The 22,251-nt window shown below is 38.3% G+C and overlaps 2 protein-coding genes across 2 annotated transcripts; both read left to right on the top strand.

Annotated features, from left to right (window-relative positions):
* Positions 1-5,891: 5,891 nt before the first annotated feature.
* Positions 5,892-7,244, top strand: LOC113312773. The gene has a single exon (XM_026561507.1). It carries the CDS (start codon positions 5,892-5,894, stop codon positions 7,242-7,244), a length of 1,353 nt encoding a protein of 450 aa, XP_026417292.1.
* A 1,860-nt stretch (positions 7,245-9,104) lies between these two features.
* LOC113312772 lies at positions 9,105-11,255 on the top strand. Its single transcript, XM_026561506.1, has one exon. It carries the CDS (start codon positions 9,105-9,107, stop codon positions 11,253-11,255), a length of 2,151 nt encoding a protein of 716 aa, XP_026417291.1.
* Positions 11,256-22,251: the final 10,996 nt, after the last annotated feature.

Here is a 22,251-nt window from a genome sequence, read left to right as displayed (position 1 = left end):
ATTGGGAAATTGTAGGTAATGATGTGATTAATATGGTGAGGCCAAATTAAACAACACTAATATATCTCTTATTCCAAAGACAAAGAACAAACAATTTCCTTCTGATTTAAGGCCAATTGCTCTTTGCAATACTTCTTACAAGATCATCTCAAAGATTCTCTCTACAAGGTTGAAGAAGGTAATGAACAATATCATATCTCGTCTACAAGTTGCTTATGTACCAGGAAGACATATCTCTAACAATATTCAACTAGCTCAAGAAATAATTCAAATAATGAAGAATAAAAAGGAAAAGCAAAACTTTCTTGCTTTAAAGCTTGATATGTCAAAGGCTTTTGACTTAATGTAGATGGTGGATTTTCGACAAAGGCTAAAATCGTAAAACCATAATTGTACATGCTCCTGATCCAGCAATCAGATGAGTATTGAGGCTTATGTCTCTCATTGAAGCATGAAAGCTCATGCCACAAGAATCTCTGACTGAGTATATTGTCTCTCAGAGCATACGTGAATACGCGGTCTCTCAACTGAGGCAACGTCATATCTCATGAATGCTGAGCAATTTCAGTAATTACTTTTATATAGAATCGAACGATTGGACGGCTCCTAGACAGCTTGCCTTCTAGTATAGAGCAATAACGTTTTCAGGATGTAACAATGTTTTCCCTGACTATATAAAAGACATATGTATAGAATCATTATGATTGGACGGCTCCTAGACAGCTTGCATGCTAGTATAGAGCGATAACGTCTTCAGGATGCAATAACGTGTTTTCCCTGACTATACTATACATAATAAATATGACGCTTCAACTAGCTCATATCACCCAATCCTCTAATAATTAATGCTCCTAGACAGCATGCCTGCTAGTATAGAGCCATCAGTTAATTATTTCTAATCCTTAAATTCATTATCTGAATATTAAGAAACATTCTACGTTCTTCATAATATTTCATTACTTCAATTCGTGGTTCTTCCCAGCAGAATTCCATGGGTTAGTGATAAATATTCAACGTACGGGCATCTGAGCCACTATCGAGTAAGCCCCGACTAAAATGGTGCAAGTGTACTCAGCAATAATGCACTAACGAGCACCTGAATGCACGAACGAGCATTCCAAAATACGAAGGAACGATGAACCTATGCAAAATAGGAAGAAAATAATAAATAATAAAATATTAATCAAGGCGCTGGGGGACTGGGCCCATCGGCCGGCCGGTCGTGTCGTGGCCAGTCCCACGCCCAATTTTATATTTTGTCATATTTTTTATTATTTTCCTTGATCTCATGAAAATTCCCTCATTTGAACAAAATTCATTCGTTTCAAGGAAACTCCACAGTTTTATGGTGTTTTCTTCATATCAAGGAAATAATAAATAATTAGGAAAGGTGTGCGGAACCAAGCCTACTAACTGTCCGGTCATGCCTAGTTATGGCCGGTCCCGCACCTTGCATTCCTTATTATTTTATTATTATTTCCTTCTGTAGATGGTGGATTTTCGACAAAGGATAAAATCGTAAACTCATAATTATACGAAGCTCTGATTCAGCAATCAGACGTGAGTATCGAGACATGGGTCTCTCATCGAATTCTCAACGGAGAGTACTTTCTCTCAGAGTACATGTAGATATGTAGTCTCACGACTGGACAACAACATATCTCATGAATACTAAATACTTTCAGTGATTATTTCTATATAGTATCACGAGATGGACGGCTCCTAGACAGCTTGCTCTGCTAGTATAGAGCGATAACGTCTTCAGGAACAAACAACAAGTTTACCCTGACTATATAAAGGATATGACTTACCGACAAGCTCATATCGGGATAATTAATGCTCCTGGATAGCTTTCTCTGCTAGTATAGAGCCACAAAGTTAATTATTCCTAATTAAGATTAATTCTGTCGTGACATTCACTACTGAATTCCCAGAATAATCTATTATTGCTCATATTCCATGGTCGAATCCACGACTGGTCCCATGGAATGGAAATAAACAATTGCTCCGATTCTATGATCGAATCCACGGCTTGATCTCATAGAATAGCAATAACTATATTATCTCATTACTCCGATTTCATGATCGAATCCACAACTGGTCTCATAAATGGTAATAGATAAATCTTAATTACTCTGATCCTATGGTCGAATCTACGATCCCATGAAATGGTAATGGTCACTTTATTATTCTGAATTCGTAGTCGAATCCTCAGTTGATCTTATGAATTAATAATAAACATCTTATTACTCAGTTTTGTGAATTATTCTCCGCCGAATTCCACAATTAGTAATAAATAATCAACAACCGGGAGTCTGAGCTACCTCTAAGTAAGCCCCGATTCAAATGGTGAAAGTGTATTCAATGACGATACACTAACAGTCACCGCACGAACGAGTATTTCAAAAATACAACGACACGATGAACCTATGCAAAATAGAGAAGAAAATAATAAATAATTAAAAATATTGACCAGGGTGCTGGGAGCACGGACACACGACCAAACGACCGTGTCATGGTCAATCCCACGCCAGTTTTATATTTTTAATGCATTTTTATTATTTTCCATGATTTGATGAAAATTCTCTCATTTTATCAAATCTCCTTCGTCTCGAGGAAACTCATCGGTTTCATGGTACTTCCATAAATCCATAAAAAATAATATAAAATTAAGGAAAGGAGTGTGGGGCGTGACCATTGGCCAACCGGCCATGCCTTGGTCCCAACCGGCCCCACACCCCACGGTTCCTTATTATTTTATTATTATTATTATTTCTCTAATTTCATGAAAAAACTCCTTGATTTCATGGTATTTTTGCACAAATCATCAAATAATAATAAAATAAAATAAATTATGAAAACTTGTGGGACCGGGCCTTGGCCGGCCGGCCATGCCCTAGCCGGTCCTACAGGACCCTTTGTTTTATTATTTTATTATTAGTTTTCCTTGAATTCATCAAATTCCTTGATTTCATGGTATTTCTCTCAAATTAGGAAAAATTCCCTCAATTCATCAAAAATACATAAAAATACACAAAAATTAGGGAAACTCGTGGGACCGGCCCCAGCCGGCCGTCCATGCCTTCCACGGTCCCACACGCCCTTGTTTTTATTATTTTAATGTTTTTTGCTTCCATGAACTCATGAAAACTCCTTCAATTCATGGAAACTCCCTAAATTCATCAAATTTCTCAAAATTCATGAGTTTTTCATAAAATCATCAAAATATTATAAAATTAAGGAAAAGGCACCACAGGACCTTGGTCACGACCGGCCGACCATGCCTTGACCACGGCAGTCCCACGCCTCCTCATTCCTTATTTTATAATTATTTTTCATCATCTCATGGTGTTTTCCTCAGTTTCGTCGAAACCCTAATTTTGGCATATTTTCTCGAATGGATGCTCAATTGCACGCCAGAAAATATCAAAATTCTCAGGACTGAGACGCGGACCCCTTGGGGACACGAGCACGCTATCTTGACCGACCAAGATTGGCTATTTGGCTCACGGAAGCCGATCCCATCAATTTTCACAGTTTTGACCTAATTTGCACAATTGCTCGTATTAGGTCTAAAACTCTTCCAAACACTTTGTATTTTCATGAAGTGATCGTCAGGCGGTCACATGAAAAACCAGGGCTGGTTTCATGACTCCATGGCCGGTCCCTCACCTCGTCATAATTAATTAGGTTTTCTCACCTAAGGCTCAGACGAGCATTTTCGAATAAATGATTAAACCAGCATCTAATCATTCTTTCATCAACAAATCGTCAACTCTTCAGGAGTTCTTTGTATTTGCTCACGTGAGCATATGGACACTACATGTTTGATCCACGGTCCCATGTAGTCGCTCCCTCCTTCGTCCCATGGTTAAACTTATGACGAACCATGAATTGATCATCAATTGATCAAATTAGGGTTTCTGAATCCAAGGATCATCTTCCCAGATTCCAATCCTAATAATTTCACGACACCTCATAGTCATTAATTTTATTAATTATGCTCGGTTCAACGACGAGTATCCTAATTAATATTTTTGGTACGCTGCCAATAATCCATCAGATGAGCAACACATGCTCAGACGATCAAATATTTAACAATTCATCACATGAGCAACACTTGCTCAGATGATAAATATTTGCTCAAACCAAGGAATATTGGCTCAACAATCAATATTCAACTAATGTTCAACGATCCATCGAATGAGCAATACTTGATCACTTCATCGTAAGAACTTTACCTCTGTCTCATGACATATTCAATTCATGAGTTTCAGAACATCATGTTCAACTCAGCAATTACATGGACTCATCGTCCCATCAAACCACGAAGTCGTCGATTGATTAACAAACCACGAGACGTCAATCGTGTCACTTGGGGAGGATATCACTTAGGGTTTTGGTCTGGCGTTCTACGGCACGTATGTTCAAACACACGATGGAATGTGAGAAAGTCATGCAATCAGTTGAAGGAATTCACGAGGTAGTGGGTGGAAAATCGATCAAGTCTCCACACGTTGAGCAACTGGTTTCAAACACGATCTCCACTTCCCCACTCCTTGATTCCATCAACTGTCACACTTCATGGAATCATGGTGTCTAAAATTCCAACAATATAAATAAGTCTCCGAATCATGATTGAATCATCGGCATCATCAGCATCAATAGTATCATCAATCTCATGTCTCATCGACAACACGAGATCATCAACTCATCAATTGAGCAACTACTCTCAATTGAGAAATTTCAATCATTCAGAGCTTATGATATTCAAAATTCACATACCCATAATCTTTGATTACCATTGATTCCACACATTTCCCAGCTTCCCTCCTACAGATCAACCCATCCTCTCTTGTGACCAAATTTACTCTCGAACGGTCATTGTCTTGATTTAGGATGGAGTACTACAGATTGATCTCTCGAATCTAAAGCACCCCCTTTGCAGCGGTGCATCTGTGCGAGGTTTAACATTTCACTCGGTTCGAGGAGTCTCCTCCGTACGGTCGTCTCCTCAATTTCTTAAAAACCAGCAAATCGTTTTTCCCCATCTACACCTTCATCTCATGGAAATTCCTTAATCCTATGAAACTCCTTCGTTTCATGGTATTTCCTTCACATTAAGGAAATTATACAAAAATTACATAAAATTAGGAAAGGTGTCACGAGACCGTAGTCACTAGTCGGACGGCCATGCCCTAGTCGTGACCAGTCCCACACCTTGTAATTCCTTATTTTATTAATTATTTCCATCATCTCATGGAAATTCCTTAATCCGATGAAACTCCTTCGTTTCATGGTATTTCCTTCCCATTAAGGAAATTATACAAAAATTACATAAAATTAGGAAAGCTGTCACGGGACCGTGGTCACTAGACGGCCGGCGATGCCCTAGCTATGACCGGTCCCACACCTTGTAATTCCTTATTTTATTAATTATTATTTCCATCATCTCATGGAAATCCCTCAATTTCATGATATTTCCTTCAAATCATGAAAATAATATAAAATTAGGAGAGACTCACGGGACCGGGCCCTGGTCGGCCGACCATGCCCAAGTTGGTCACACACGCCATTATTTTATTATTATTAATATTATTTGTCTCATGGAAACTCCTTCACTTCAAGGAAACTCCTTGATTTCAACAAACTCCTTGATTTCATGATATTTCCCTAAAATGAGTAAAGATCATAGTAATTTGGTGAATACCATCTAGAGAAAAGATAGCTCTGCGAATCAGTGCGATTGACTCAGCGATTAAATCGGAGAGCAACTCAGTAATAAATTTTCAGTTTTCTCGTAACTCGGTCTCATTAATCTTGATAGTAATCATTTTTCCTGATGATTGAAGTTAATCAATATGGTGGATCTGTTTTTTAAATTCTAAATCATGTCTGAAAACTTTGGGAATCATTTGGTAGGTAATTCTGAAGATACTTGTGACTCTGAAAGAATCGATTTTAGGGTTCCAAATATGAATTCTGCAGAAGAGAACTCTCCTTCTTTCTTTATCCCTGATGAAGTTATTGATGAATGTCTGGATGAATGGAAATTCAGTCTAATCGGAAGATTGGATCTGGTCAAACTTAAGATGAATACTGTTTCTGAAGCTTTACTCAAACAATGGCAGCTCAAAGGTAAGGTTCAGTTTATTCCTTTAGGAAAAAGTTTCTTTATAATTAAACTTGATAATTTGGAAGATATAAATCATATCTGGCAAGGATTTTGGAAAGTTGATACACAAATTTTGTGTATTAGGTCTTGGGAACCAAATTTTAATCCTGCAGCTCAAAAAACTACTTCTGCTTATGTGTGGGTTATCTTTCCTGGGTTGAGTATTGAATACTGGAAGGAAAGCATTCTAATGCAAATGGGTAGTATTCTTGGAAGAGCAATTAAAGTTGATGAAATTACTCTAAAAAGAGTAGTGGGTTATTATGCTTGTGTTTTAGTAGAAATTGATATCTCTAAATCCATTCCAAATTCTATTTGGGTTAATTCTAAATATGGTAAATTTGAACAGCCAATTCAAGCCCCAAATAAACCAAAGTTTTGTAGCCACTGCAAGTCTCTAGGCCACTTTGTTATTGAGTGTAGAACTAAACGAAAAGAGAATTCTCAAACTACTTTTGCTGATGGGTTTATTTCTAAGCCAAAAAAACAATGGAAGCTAAAAAAGTTACAATCTCAACAAATAGGTTTTGATATTTGTGGTTCTACTCCTTCTGAGACCAACAAGGACAGAGTTTCAATTAATACTTCTTCTGCTTCAACTTCATCTCATCAAGATGTATCTTCTGGGAGATTTCATTTATTGCAAGATAATACTACTGAATACAATGGTGATTTTCCTCCGCTTGCTACATTAGAATCTCAAAAACATATTGGTGAATCTAGTGGGGTAGTCAAAGAGATACAATGTTCTGACATTAATGCTCAAGTCACAATTACTGCATCTCAAGTGAACCAGCCTATCATCACTGAAGACTCTAGTGACTCAAGTTCTGAAGATGGTGAAATTAAAGAGGTTAGTAATTCATACTTACTTCTTAGTAATACACTTACTCCTCTTGTTATCATTTTGAGAAATGATCCTACTAGTCCTAAAATAGTTACAAAGAAAATTATTACTGAAAAGAAAAAGGCTCCAGCAAAGCCTACTAAGCCTGCTCCTGTAACTAGGAAAACTAGCAAAGAAAGGGTTTTGTCTTCTAAGGGGAATTCTCCCCAAAAGCCTCAATGAGGACAATTTTTTGGAATCTAAGAGGCCTTAAGAGAGTTAAGGCCAAAGATAAACTTATTTCTTTAGTTAAACAAATAAATCCCTCCTTAGTGTGGATTGCAGAGCCTAAAATTCATTTCAATGCAAAAAACAGAATAAAGCTTCCAGGTATGCATCATAAAATAATTCACAATACTTTTGATAGTAGGAAAGCAAACATTTGGTTTTTTTTGGAATTGTTCCATTTCTCATCCTACATTTGTTTTTTCTTCTAGAAAATGTATTACTATAGAGATTGGGGGGGAGGGGGGGTTAGTCACTGGTATTCATGCAGATGTTCTTACAGCTAATAGAAGAGAATTATGGGAGGATCTAATTAATATAAGCAATCTAAATAAACCTTGGTTGATCTTAGGAGATTTTAATACAATTACTTCTATAAATGAAAAAAAAAGGTGGCAGAAGTCCTCTAACAACAACCATGAATGAATTTAATGAGTGGATTGATCAATGTGGTCTTCTTCAAGATCCTAAAAGTGGATTGCAATACTCTTGGTCAAATGGTAGATGTGGAAAAAAAAAGAATTCTCTGTAATCTTGATAGGGCTCTATACAATCAACAATGGTTAAATATATATAATGGATGGAAATATCATGTTACTTCAAGGGGAATCTCTGATCACAGTTGTCTTATTGGTACTTCTTCTGATATACAAAAACCTACCAATTCACCTTTCAGATTTCAGAAGATGTGGATTTCACACCCTGATTTTTTGAGATTAATTACTGAGTCATGGAATGAACAGATTCTTTGTATCCCATTTTCATTTTCATGAATAAGCTGAAGAGATTGAAGATAATTCTTAAAAAATGAAACTGGGAAGTTTTTGTAAATGTTCACATCAAATTGAAACAAGCAGAAGACAAGGTAACTGGGACCAATATTCTTTCTGATGCTGATCCAAGTAATATTGAACTATTAAATAATTATATCATAGCAAGGGGTGTCAGAGATATTGCTGCTCAAAATTATCATACTATGCTGAGCCAAAAAGCAAGAATCAACTGGATCAAATATGGTGATGCTAATACTGATTTTTTTCATACTTCCATCAAACGAGACATGCTAAAAATATTATTTCTGAGATTGAAGATGATTCTGGAGCCATTGTTACAAGTCAGCAAAATATAAGAAACATTCTTCTTAACCACTTTCAAGGAAAATTTGCAGCATCTCCTGTTCTTATTTCTGACAGTATCTTAACAGCAATTCCCAATAATATCAGTTCAGAAGATAATCAAATGCTTGATCAGATTCCTACTTTAGAAGAGATTAAAGATGCAGTTTTTGGTTTAAATCAGGATAGTGCACCTGGACCAGATGGGTTTACAGGCATATTCTATAGAGAAACTTGGAATGTTATTAAATAAGATCTGGTGAAAGCAATTCAATTCTGCTGGAGCAAGCAAGTAATTCCTTCTGGCTTAAACTCTAATTTTCTTGTGCTTCTTCCAAAGACTCAAGGTGCAAAAAGAGCAACTCAATTCAGACCAACTGGATTAAGTAATTTTTGTTTCAAGATTTTTACAAAGATTATTACTATAAGAATGAGTAGCTTACTACATAAGCTTATTTCTCCACAACAATGTGCCTTCATTAAAGGGAGGAATATCCACGAGCAAGTTCTCTTGGCTTCTGAACTAGTAAATGAAATGAACATCAAAAAAAGAGGAGGGAATGTAGGGCTAAAACTTGACATAACTTAAGCATATGACACTATAAGCTGGGATTTTTTAACTGTTGTTATGAAGAAGTATGGTTTCTCAGAGAAATTCATTAATTGGAGATTGGTCTTGCTTAAAACTACAAAAATCTCTATAATGCTGAATGGTGGTCCTATTGGGTATTTTGGTGTTGGAAGGGGAGTGAAGCAGGGAGATCCTCTATCTCCAATCCTTTATGTTTTGGTTGCTGATTCTCTAAGTAGAAAATTATCTCAATTGATTCAGGAGAGGAAAATTCATCCTATGGTCATTAGAAAAGGTATATTTCCATCTCATTTATTCTTTGCTGATGATATCTTTATCTTCTGCAATGGGTGTAAACAAACTCTGGTAAACCTTAAACATCTGCGATATGAATACCAAAGTGCTTCTGGTCAAATTGTTAGTGCTGCCAAGAGTAAAAAATTTATTGATGGGACTTCTGATATAAGACAAACTCAGATTACAGAGTACATGGATATGAAACTTTTTGTTTTCCTTGACAAGTATTTGGGTGTACTTCTATTTCAAGGTAAAGTTAAAACTGAACATTTGTGGTCATTTGTAGAGATATTGCAAAAAAGACTGGCTACTTGGATTGGCAAGCTCTTAAACTTTCAAGCTAGGTTAACTCTTATTAAATTTGTTCTTAGCAGCATACCCTTGTATAACATGTCTATATATAGATGGCCAAAAAAGATCATTTTAGCTTGTGAAAGAATTCTGAGAAATTTCTTATGGAGTGGGAATGCTGATGAAAAGAAATATATCACTATTGCTTGGGATAAAGTTTGTGTTCCATTGGAAGAGGGAGGTCTGGGAATTAGAAAATTTGAAGATATCAATAAGGCCTTACTGATGAAATTATTATGGAGAATTCTTAAATCAAATGAAGACTGGGCTAATTTTTTCTTAGCCAAATATAAGGATAAAAATGGTTTATGGATTTCTTACTATAAGCAATCATCTATCTGTCCAGGTATTAAATGGGTTCTTCAAGATTTTGAGGAAAACACAAGATGGCTTGTTGGTAATGGTGAGGATATCTCTCTTTGGAATGACTCCTGGATATTGGATGCAAGTATTAGTAAATACTTTCCTAGAAATGAATACATTCAGCAGAACATTAATATGAAGGTTAAACAGTTGATTGTTAATAATTCATGGAATATTCCTGAAGAAATGCTCACTTTCTTTTCAACAGATGATCTCCCATTACTTTCTTCTACTTCTGATAAACTAGTGTGGACAGCAACTCAAGATGGTGAATTTTCAGTCTCTAGTGCTATAAATATCATCAAAAAGAAACGGCCTAAACTGAAGTGGTATAAGAAAATTTGGAACTCTTGCGTGCATCCTTCTACTTCAAGTAATATCTGGAAAATTACAATGGGAGCTGGGAATACTGATGAAAATGATACTAAAAGAGGTATGGTTATTGCTTCCAGATGCTTTCTTTGTCATAAAAATCAAGATACCATGAGTCATATTTTGTGGGATTGCAACTATGGCCAAATTCTATGGAATTGGATTGGTAATATCTTTGCTTTCAAAAACTCAAAATCCTTTGATGATGTTATCAATCTCTGCAAGCATAAGAGTTCAGTTGTTCAGGAATTATGGTATATAGCAGCTTTTAATATCATGGTAGATATATGGTTTACCAGGAATATAGTCTTCTTTGATAATATCCTGCCTGACAGTGAAAAAACCAAAATTAAGATTTCTAGAATGGTTCATGATTGTGAGAACAGACTTAAAGGTTTCATGCATAATACATCTTATGACCTTCAGATTCTTAAATACTTTGATATAGGTTGTAGAAAAGTTAAAACTACAAAGGCTATAAAATGCTTTTTCTTACTTCCTGAACCAGAAAATCTATTATTCTGTTGTGATGGTGCTTCAAGAGGGAACCCTGGGAATGCTGGGTATGGGTTTATTGTCAAAGATAACAGTGGAAGTTTCATAACAGCTGAATCTGGTGGTTTGGGAATTTCTACAAACTTTATTGCTAAGATTATGGGGGCCTTATGTGCTATGGAATGGGTTGTGTTAAATCAAAAGGAGAAGATTATTATTAACTCTGATTCCACTGCTGCTATTTCAGCTTTCATGAAGAATAAATTATCTTGGTTTGTATGGAACAGATGGAAGTTTGTTAGTGCAAAACTAAAACATATTCACTTTAACCATGTCTACAGGGAAGTGAACTTTTCAGCAGCTTTTTTGCTAAAAAAGGTGTTCATCTTCCAAAGGGACAGGTGATGAAGTTCTCAGCTAGACCTTCCAATATGCTTAGGATGGAATGGCCAGAGTCTACTTACTACAGGTTTGAATGAAAAAATGTTATGTGAGTTCACCTTGGGCCTTGTTATTGGTCGGTTTTTATTGGTTTTGCTTTTTCCGTTATTGGGCCTGGGGCTTGTTGTCCATTTCTGGCTTGTATCAACTTTTGTAATTCTTTGTTTATTATTAATAAATTTTTTTGTTTTTTTTCAAAAAAAAAAAAAGATATTTCCATAAAATCATGAAAATAATATAAAATCAGGAAAAGTGCCATGGGACCGGGCTCATTGGCCGGACGGCCATGCCTTGGCCATAGTCGGTCCCACATTTCATGATTCCTTCATTTTATTATTATTATTTCCTTCATCTTATGAAGTTTCCCCAGTTTTAGCAAAAATCCTTGATTTCTTCATATTTTTTCAAAATGTTGCTCAAACGCACATCAGAAAATATCAAAATTCTCAGGACTGAGACGCGGGCACTTTGGCGACGTGAGCAAGTTACCTTGACCGACCAAGGTTGGATATTTGGCTTGCAAGGAGCTGGTCCCACGCATTTTCACAATTTGACCTAATTTGCACAATTACACACATTAGGTCCAAAACTCTTCCGAACGACTTGGAGTTTCATAAAAGGATCGTCAGTCGATCTCGTGACCAACCAGGGCCAGTTTCATGACCCCTTGGTCGGTCCTTCATCTCTTCATAATTTATTAGGTTTTATCACCTAAGGTTCAGACGAACATTATTTGAATAAATGATTAGACCAGCATTTAATCATCTTTTCACCAACTGGTCTTCAAGAGACTTTGATATTTTACTCACTCGAGCATCTGGGCGTTACATGGTCGACTCATTATCCCATGTATCCGGTCCCTCCTTCACTCCGTGGTTGATTTTCAATGAATCATCAATTGATCAACATTTGATCAAAATTAGGGTTTTGGATCCAAAGCTCTGCAAAACATAATTCTGAGCAGATTCAAACACTAATAATTTTACATTGATCCCATGATCAACATTCCAATTAATTATACTCGGTTCAGTTACCAGTATTTTGAATTGATATTTTATTTGGTCCTATTACCAATAATTCATCAAACGAGCAATACTTGCTCAAATGAGCAATACTTGCTCAGACTAAGGAATATTGGTTCAACTATCAATATTCAACAATTCATCAAGTGACCAATATTTGTTCACCTTAACTATCAACATTTATTTGACAATTGTACTTTTGTCTCAACGGACACGTACAACAATACAAGGACTCATCGTCCCATGAAGTCAGTAACTGACTAACTAAATACATGTCTGCCTTGCAGACTCCACAATCACGAGACATCAATCGTGTCACATGGGGGATATTAACTAGGGTTTTGGTATGGCAGCCTACGGCACGTGTGTTCACCCACGATGAGAATGTGAGCAAGTCGTGCAATCAGTTGAAGGAGTTAGCAAAGTAGTGGATGGAAAACCAACCAAGTCTCCGCATTATTAGCAACTGGTTTTAACACGATTTTCATTTCCCCACTCTTTGACTCCAACAACTGTCACACTTCATGGGATCAAGGTGTTTACAATTCTAGCGATATAACTAAGTCTCTGAATCATGATTAAGGGATGGACGGTTTTTCGTAAAACAGACAATTCTCAATAGACAGTCTTTCGTCTACACGAACTCATCGTCTTAGGAATTACTCTCAACTGAGTAAACTCAATCATTCAGAAACTATTTTCGCACAAAATACACAACACACCAATAATCCTTGATCACCATTGATCTCACACATTTCTCAGCTTCCCTCCTACGGATCGACCCATCCTCTCTTGTGATCGAATTGACTCTGGAACGACCATTGTCTTGGTTTAGGCCGAAGTCCTACAGATTGATCTCTCGAACTTAAAGCACTCCCTTCTTGCAGTGCATCTGTGTGAGGTTAAGCATTTTGCTCGGTTCAAGGAGTCTCCTCCGTACGGTCATATCCTCTATTTCGTGAAAACCAGCAAATCGTTTTCCCCCATCTACAGATTGGCGACCACAGTGGGAGATCATTCTCTCGGTTGCAACTCACAATTTCATCAAAGATGGTTGATTATGGGGAGGTCTCAGAAACATCCAATCTCAATCTATTATCTCCTAATGGCGAATTTCTTTCAATTAGTACTAAACTCGGCTGGCCTGCTCAAGCCCCCACAGAGTCTATGAACACTCAAAGCAAAACCACCATTGCTAATCTGATGAAAATCCTAAATGATGTAACAAATCAAGCGGAAATTGTTAAGATACAGAACGAGGTGTTCTCCCTTTTGAAAGTTCTTACAGATCAGTTATCAAGGGAACCAACATATGATCGTTCTAAAAAGAATGGTGCTGGTAATCCTTCCTATGTTACCACTGGTGTTGATTTCTTTTCTAAGATCCATACCTTCACCAACGATTATGAAGACAAAGTCCACACCCATGTTAAGCGCAAAAGGCTCCACCAGTCTAGCTTGGACGTTCACGAAAGCTCGGAACAATTCTCACGAATTCATAAATAAGACCCGTCCATTTTGGCACGCTTCAATCAAGACTCTTACATTGAAGGGATAATTCCATTTTATAAATCCCTTTTAGAGGATTTACATTCTCGTATCGTAGCCGAAGCAACTGACCGGTCGGCTGCTGCTCTACTCAGCCAATCTGAGTCATTCCAGAATAAAGAAGTTTGCAAGGGTATAAGGAAAAATGGGTATTCTTCCAATCCGAAACTAAACCTCCATCCTTCCATGAACGTTGTTGCTGAAGGAAGTAAAAGAAAAACCGAGGCACAACAACACAGGCATGCTTCTCCATTTCTCCAGGATCCTCCACAAAGGAAAGATAACCAATCCTAAAATGCACAAACCTCGACCCGGCATCAACGAACGGGGAAATGGTCTGAAAAACTCAAACTTCTCTCTTCTCATGAAGGAGTGATCGAGTTACTTAAAGTATGGGTTCAAGATGGTGCAATCAAATTGTTTTTCATCAGAAGAGAGCCAACTGAAGAAGAAATGGAGAATCTCGGGTACTGTCGCCTTCATAGGTTCATCGATCATCCAACAAGTAACTGCAATATTTTGAAGCACATCTTCAAAGAGAAGGTTGATCCCTAATAGCTTCAACCGGGGACTGAAGGAGTACATAATAATCCTCTCAGTCAGAACCTTTACATTCTGAACAACCATTCAAAGAAGCAGTTCAACCGTTGATCGGGCATATCTGTGAAATTTCTCTATCTGTCTAAGGCACAAAGGAAAAACATATTCACAACACCGAATTACATTGTGTCAGACGTCTGTCCATCCCGGAAATACTCCTTGAACCTTCATCCACAGAAAAGGAGATGCACGACTGAGGACTGCTTACCACATACCATATCAGAGGAAATGAATTCGGATGAATGTTGATCGATGCTGACACCACCATCAACATCATTTTACTGAAAACCCTTAGAGCCGCAAGCGTCACTTGATAAGAAGCTACTTGTGATCTATCTCAATCAGAGACCTTGAAGGAACGCTCGGAAATACTTATGGCTATATCAACATAAGTTCAACCTACGCAGAAAACAAGTTTCACATAATCAGGAAGATCCAGGATATGACATGTTCTTCAGACGAGCGTGGATTCATGCTGAATAGATGGCTACTGACAAAGCACCTTTGGTTTCACATCTCTCCAACGAAGAAAGTTCTGATCCAGAAGATTTGGCGAGTATTCCGTCATCAGAGCACTTGGAGGAATTTCGAACTTTGACGAGGTTGAAGCAAGAACCTACAAAGATGCATAGACATTCATCAACAGGTTCCGCACTCAGGAAAGTCTCATTCCTCCCATGTCTATTTCATGTATTTCCTCACATGTTATCCTAGCATGGGGACTTAATATGCTAGCAACTCTGCTATTGCAAGACGAATGGTAGCTTCACCGCATTAGTATTTTACCATGTGGTTGAATTTGACATTTCTCCGAATCGAACACTAAGACATTCATTACTGAGATGATGTCCAAGCCTGGCAAAGAACACTTTGGACGTATCCTTGCAGGAGTGTTCATGTGTGCCACAAAATCAGAAAGCTCTGATGTCTACACAAATGTTGAATCCCACTACTGCAACGAAAGGAGTGCTGAATCAACAGAAGATACTCAGGACCGAGATGATCAAACCTAAGATCTTAAGGGATATGACGCTTCAACGCTCAAGCATCTAAGAAGCCTTCAAATTGTACTCCCAATCAGAGAGTACACCTTCTATAATGGCGCCTATAGCTTCAGCACAAACATCTCGATGATGACGCACTGATTCAACACCAGCACGATCAAAGTTTAACTAAATTTATCCCATGATAAGACTACGTAAGCATATGCAACATCATTCATCCATGGATGGCACAAACTCCTCCAACATACACCGAGGACTTGATCTTATTGGAGAAATCAATTCTATTTTAATAAATATTATCCACATAACAAGTTATTGCAACCTGATGTGATTCCATGAAACTTCATCAACGGGTCTCTCTACATCACAAGCCCCTGCACAACTGAGGAACTTCTTCTCTTCACCGATCACATCCAGAATGGAAACTGCCTTTGCTATCTACCACAACAACATCGATTCTCTGACAAGGCACTTCACAGTAAAGGTTCGGGAGAATTTGGGTTAAACCCTACACCCTCATCTTAAGGATTCTAAACTCGTCAATTAGTTCGTGAATGTAAAGGCTCACTGGATGAAGGAGTAAAGACTATGTCGATAATCATAGATCTAGACTTTTTGGTCTCTGGAGCAACTCCGACCATAGTATCGGCATCAACAAGCATTTCTGGAGAAAATTCTATCGTAATCCAGCATCAACTACGGTCTCAGGGGCAACATCCTCATGACCAGCTTCATCAACTATCCGTTCTCTGAAGTGTTACTCGATGGATCGGACTTCTCCAAGCACTAATGATTCATATCAAGGTGTGTAGACATGAATGATGTTCACATGAAAGTCTTCCAGAAGCTTGCACAACAGGAGGGAACAATCCCAAGTCTTCTACAAGATGTTCTCATCACCTCTACAAATGAGATACAACATACTTCAACCCATGGGTTTACAAAAACGTACCAATTAGTGAGGAATGGGACAATACTTCCTCAACAAAAGATGTTCGTCTATGTCTCTTCTACAACATACCAAAAGGGCGCATCAATCAGACATACGAGCTGAAAAATATGGCCTCCACACTCAAGTTCATGGAATCTGAAAATTTGTACGGGATTACAAATTACAAATGTGCACGCTTCGTCGGATGACCTATACAACTCCAAATTGAGTGATTCTTTTCTCATGTGATAACTCAGTCTCTTAGCTTCAAAAGTTGGGTCAAGCATCGAATTCCGGCGTCGTATGAGGTTCCTACAGCTTCCACACAACATGCAAGCAACAATTCTTAGACGGGATTCATAACTTCCACAGTCGATCGGTGTCCACCAGGTCTTTCCACTAAGTACTTCATCAATGTACATCCAACTTCGACCACCTAGGTACTTACATCAATTTTTATACCTGGGTCCTCTATCCAAGTCTTGTCAGAAGAAGAGAAAACGAAAAGGAGAGATTTAACAAAATATTGGGGACTGGCGGTCCACTGATCATGACGATCTGTTTCACAGTCCAAAACCCGCGACACCAGACTATCATGTGCTAATCATTCATCATAGAAGGAATGCTACCACCGGGATATGAAACCATGTTCATTACACCACTCCCTCTTGAGAGCAACCCCAGTTATGATCCCGTGACCAGGGTTTCAGAAGTGATGTGTCTACGACTGACAGAAACAAGATGGCTGCAAGCACCATACTCATGTATCAATCAAGGGGTCCTGATATCAAATGAATCAATGACATTTAAATCCTTCACCAACCGTTCAAGACACAAGCGAATGGTCCAAAGACACAACAAGAGTGTTTTACAACAAGCTCGTCTGAGATGATTTTACACTGTCCCGCACAAAGAAGCAAGCTGGGAGAAATTGGCGAAGAATCTAGGGATGGGTCATATACCATTATCTTCGTATGGATGTCCTCTACAACATATACAAAATTCACAACAATTGGAGAAAACGATCAAAGAGATGTGTCCAAAACATTGGACTACATGCCAGCTGAAAATTTTCTGGAAATCTCCTAGAAGTTTACTAGTTTCGCCTATTTTTGTCCCTAAACATGCTCAAAACTCTAAAAGATTCTTTGCTAAAGCTTGTAAATCTTCTGAGGATGAAAAAACATGGGTAGACCGCGAAAATCCGACATCGAACGAAGATTCTACAGCGTTTTTACTGAAAGACCGACTTCTGAATTTTCTGATGACGAATTATGACGAAATTATTCGTTCATCCACATCTGAATCAGGATCTATACCATCAACACAAATCCTGACTTCATCTTCGGACGATAGTCTCATTTGCTGAAGTCGGCGGTGCTTCTACTGATATTATAGGAGCTTTTCATCTTCAGCTCTTTTCTGTGATATTTCATCACGTTCCTGCTTTCTCTCCGCATATGATAATACCAAGAAAGCATATATTAGCACGTACGACTCCCAGATGATCGAGAGACATACAAAGTACCAGCTTTCCAGCGTCTCTGAAAGGTTGATTCACCTCAGCATGAACATCGCAGAAGTCTTCATCTTTGACTTAATATTTCTGGAGCGTTCGCCGGAAGAGCCAGAAGGGTGGTTTTAGCCAGAAGTCACCACTATCTGAGGCGAAAGACATAGAGTCATGGATATACCAATAACAAACACGCAACAAAAATGGTAACAATCCAACTCTTACCTATTTACAGTTTCACTAGATGTAGTGATTATAACGTCAGAATTTCGAAAACTTGCTTGTTCCTTCAAACCTTTAAATACAAGCAAAATTCATTATTCAAAATCATGACTTGATGTTCATAAAACCATGAACAACTCACATGAATTTTAACATCCATTGGTTTTTCAAAAATTGGACAAACGTCCATTCTACAATTGTGAAAACTTACGTACAAACATTATTTCACCATGTATAATTATCTACTTTCAACAGTTGTTCAAAATCAAAACATTGGTTTTACAAATATATATATATTTAACGTGAATCTCACGTAAGTTTGAAAAAATAATATATATATATATATATTTGCTCCCTCGCGCGAGCATCTGTCTTTGAAGCGAGAGTATATTTTCAAAGATTTCTGAAAGCTCGAAGATAAAAAAATTCATGAAAGCTCATAAACAAAATTTTATTACTAACAGACGCACGTCTGTTCAAAAAAAAATTCTCTCGTACGAGCATCCACCTTTGAAATGAGAGTTTATCCCACTTTGTGAAATCTCACATATTTAAAAAATAAAATTTTGTTTTTCGTGAAAGCTCATAGAATTTTTTTTTTATCATTAGGCTCATGTCTATTTTGTTTGTTTCTTAAACTAACGAACGAACGAACGTCCGCGCTAAAACGGATTTCCTTTCTTGGGCCCGGGCCCGGACCCATGAATCCTAAATCGACCAAGGTTTCATCACCAAATCAGCGGTGCTACACCAATTTACGCTCGTTAGACGATGCTCTATCATACCACTGGGATCTTCGTTCAAGCCATGGTTCGCTCATGCAATCGAAAATCCGGTAACATCCTATCTTACGACTAAGTTCAATTACTTATTTCGTCTGTAACTAAAAAAAATCACCATCCAGTGCTGACTGAGGAACATGACTGTCCCTCACTAAGCAGGGGACTTAATGTAGATGGTGGATTTTCGACAAAGGCTAAAATCGTAAAACCATAATTGTACATGCTCCTGATCCAACAATCAGATGAGTATTGAGGCTCATGTCTTTCATTGAAGCATGAAAGCTCATGCCACAAGAACCTCTGATTGAGTATATTGTCTCTCATAGCATACGTCAATATGCAGTCTCTCAACTGAGGCAACGACATATCTCATGAATACTGAGCAATTTCAGTAATTACTTTTATATAGAATCGAACGATTGAACGGCTCCTAAACAGCTTGCCTTCTAGTATAGAGCAATAACGTTTTCAGGATGTAACAATGTTTTCCCTGACCATATAAAAGACATGTGTATAGAATCATTATGATTGGACGGCTCCTAGGCAGCTTTCCTGCTAGTATAGAGCGATAACGTCTTCAGGATGCAACAACGTGTTTTCCCTGACTATACTATACATAATAAATATGACGCTTCAACTAACTCATATCACCCAATCCTCTAATAATTAATGCTCTTAGACAGCATGCCTGCTAGTATAGAGCCATTAGTTAATTATTTTTAATCCTTAAATTCATTAACTGAATATTCATAAACATTCTACGTTCTTCATAATATTTCATTACTTCAATTCGTGGTTCTTCCCAGCAGAATTCCATGGGTTAGTGATAAATATTCAACGTACGGGCATCTGAGCCACTATCGAGTAAGCCCCGACTAAAATGGTGCAAGTGTACTCAGCAATAATGTACTAACGAGCACCTGAATGCACGAACGAGCATTCCAAAATACGAAGGAACGATGAACCTATGCAAAATAGGAAGAAAATAATAAATAATAAAATATTAATCAAGGCGCTGGGGGACTGGGCCCACCGGCCGGCCGGTCGTATTGTGGCCAGTCCCACGCTCAATTTTATATTTTATCATATTTTTATTATTTTCCTCGATCTCATGAAAATTCGCTCATTTGAACAAAATTCCTTCGTCCGCAGTTTTATGGTGTTTTCTTCACATCAAGGAAATAATAAATAATTAGGAAAGGTGTGCGAGACCAAGCCTACTAGCCGGCCGGTCATTCCCTAGTTGTGGCCGGTCCCACACCTTGCATTCCTTATTATTTTATTATTATTTCCTTCATCTCATGGAAATTCCTTAATCCTATGAAACTCCTTCGTTTCATGGTATTTCCTTCACATTAAGGAAATTATACAAAAATTACATAAAATTAGAAAAGGTGTCACGGGACCGTGGTCACTAGACGGCCGGCCATGCCCTAGCCGTGACCAGTCCCACACCTTGTAATTCCTTATTTTATTAATTATTTCCATCATCTCATGGAAATTCCTTAATCCTATGAAACTCCTTCGTTTCATGGTATTTCCTCCACATTAAGGCAATTATACAAAAATTACATAAAATTAGGAAAGGTGTCACGGGACGTGGTCACTAGCCGGTCGGCGATGCCCTAGCCGTGACCGATCCCACACCTTGTAATTCCTTATTTTATTAATTATTTTTTCCATCATCTCATGGAAATCCCTCAATTTCATGATATTTCCTTCAAATCATGAAAATAATATAAAATTAGGGGAGACTCACGGGACCGGGCCCTGGTCGGCCGACCATGCCCAAGCCGGTCCCATACGCCTTTATTTTATTATTATTAATATTATTTGTTTCCCTCATCTCATGGAAACTCCTTGATTTCAACAAACTCCTTGATTCATGATATTTCCCTAAAATCATGAAAATAATATAAAATCGGGAAAAATGCCATGGGATAGGGCTCATTGGACGTCCGGACATGCCTTAGCCATAGCCGGTCCCACACTTCATGATTCCTTCATTTTATTATTATTTCCTTCATCTTATGAAGTTTCCCCAGTTTAAGCAAAAATCCTTGATTTTTTTCATATTTTCTCAAAATGTTGCTCAAACGCACATCAGAAAATATCAAAATTCTCAGGACTGAGACGCGGGCACTTTGTAGACGTGAGCATGTTACCTTGACCGACCAAGGTTGGCTCTTTGGCTTGCAAGGAGCCGGTCCCACGTATTTTCACAATTTGACCTAATTTGCACAATTGCACACATTAGGTCCAGAACTCTTCTGAACGACTTGGAGTTTCATAAAAGGATCGACAGTCGATCTCGTGACCAACCAGGGCCGTTTCATGACCCCTTGGTCGGTCCTTTATCTCTTCATAATTTATTAGGTTTTATCACCTAAGGTTCAGACGAACATTATTTGAATAAATGATTAAACCAGCATTTAATCATCTTTTCACCAACTGGTTTTCAAGAGACTTTGATATTGGAACACCCCGTGTTTTTAGAATGGCGCATGCTAAAAGATGCGTCATGGCCTGAGATGAAGCATCATCTCAAGCTTCGTTGCGTGTTAAGAGGAACATTGGCCTAGAGCCAATATTGTATGAAATGATGCATTAGGCCAGTTGGGTGGCTGGCCTAGAAGAAAGTAGCGCCAAAATGGCGCAATACGCAGGTCATTGGTCTATGACGAATATCGTACCACATGGGTGCAACATGCCAGAGCAGGCTGGCCTTAAAAATGGAACAACCAACATGGCTGCACATCGGGTTGGCAGCGGACAACCAACATGGATGAATATCGGGTTGGCAGTGGACAGCCAACATGGCTGGAGATTGGGTTGGCAACAGACAACCAACATGGCTGAACATCGGGTTGGCAGTGGACAACCAATATGGCTGAACATCGGGTTGGCAGCAGACAACCAACATGGCTGAACATCGGGTTGGCAGCGGACAACCAACATGGCTGCACATCGGGTTGGCAGAGGACAGCCAACATGGCTGGACATCGGTTTGGCAGAGGATAGCCAACATGGCTGGACATCGGGGTGGCCTATGGGACAAACACGGAAGTACAACCATCACGGACCTTCACGGAACATGGCTCAGTAAATGTTAAGCCCTCATGGCCGGACATTGAAACTGGCCTGTGAGCCAGAACTGAATGTACAACCATTAAGGTCGTACATCGCTATTAGCCATAGTGGTGAGGTGCAGCCATCATGGCCTGGGGAGTTGATGAATGATTTTTCCTCACCCAATTTGAGTTGTAAAAATGTCAAATTAACATATATAGGGAGGGATAGTTGGTTGAAGGTACATATGCGGACCATGTACCAAGTAA

The sequence above is a fragment of the Papaver somniferum genome, chromosome 9 (genome assembly GCF_003573695.1).
Source record: "Papaver somniferum cultivar HN1 chromosome 9, ASM357369v1, whole genome shotgun sequence".
NCBI lineage: Eukaryota > Viridiplantae > Streptophyta > Magnoliopsida > Ranunculales > Papaveraceae > Papaver > Papaver somniferum.
The sequence above is the reverse complement of the archived record's forward strand: the minus strand, read 5'-3'. Positions and strand labels throughout refer to the sequence as shown.

Coding starts and splice junctions, on each gene's coding strand:
- LOC113312773 (XM_026561507.1), top strand. CDS start 5,892: ATGTCTGAAAACTTTGGGAATCATTTGGTAGGTAATTCTGAAGATACT.
- LOC113312772 (XM_026561506.1), top strand. CDS start 9,105: ATGCTGAATGGTGGTCCTATTGGGTATTTTGGTGTTGGAAGGGGAGTG.